Source organism: Calidris pugnax, unplaced genomic scaffold (assembly GCF_001431845.1).
Source record: "Calidris pugnax isolate Ruff unplaced genomic scaffold, ASM143184v1 scaffold27, whole genome shotgun sequence".
Classification (NCBI taxonomy): Eukaryota; Metazoa; Chordata; class Aves; order Charadriiformes; family Scolopacidae; genus Calidris; species Calidris pugnax.
Window position 1 is genome coordinate 12,699,307 of NW_015090893.1, and position 376 is coordinate 12,699,682.

General features: G+C 65.2%; 1 protein-coding gene across 6 annotated transcripts in view; it reads left to right on the top strand.

Moving 5' to 3' along the window:
* Positions 1-239: 239 nt before the first annotated feature.
* The window catches only part of CD74 (CD74 molecule, major histocompatibility complex, class II invariant chain), a 4,816-nt gene continuing 4,679 nt past the window's right edge, over positions 240-376 (top strand). For all 6 annotated transcript variants that reach the window (XM_014948148.1, XM_014948149.1, XM_014948150.1 and 3 more), the window contains exon 1: positions 240-366. In XM_014948148.1, the coding sequence (XP_014803634.1) occupies positions 296-366 (71 nt within the window). In that variant the 5' untranslated portion in view covers positions 240-295. The remainder of the gene's footprint in view (positions 367-376) is intronic.

Here is a 376-nt window from a genome sequence, read left to right on the forward strand (position 1 = left end):
GCACCGGGTGTCACCAGGCTGGGGGGTCATGACCTATCCATGGCGGTGGGGTGGGACGCGATGTCCCAGAGAGTGGCCACCACGTTCCTGGCCAGATCCAGCATCATTTCTGGATCGGAGACCTTCCGAGCAGAGGTCTGCCTGGCAACAGGTGATGCGGGTGCTGGCAGCCAATGGGTAGTTTTATTTTGGGCCCCCCCGGGGGTTGTGGGGAAGGGGGGGGACCCCGGGGGGGGTATTTCCAGCGGCGGCACCTGGGGTGCTCATTGTTCATCGGGGTACCAACAGAGGAACCATGGCCGAGGAGCAGCGGGACCTCATCTCCGACCGTGGCAGCGGCGTGGTCAATGTTGGGGACGCCCGCAGGTGTGGGGGG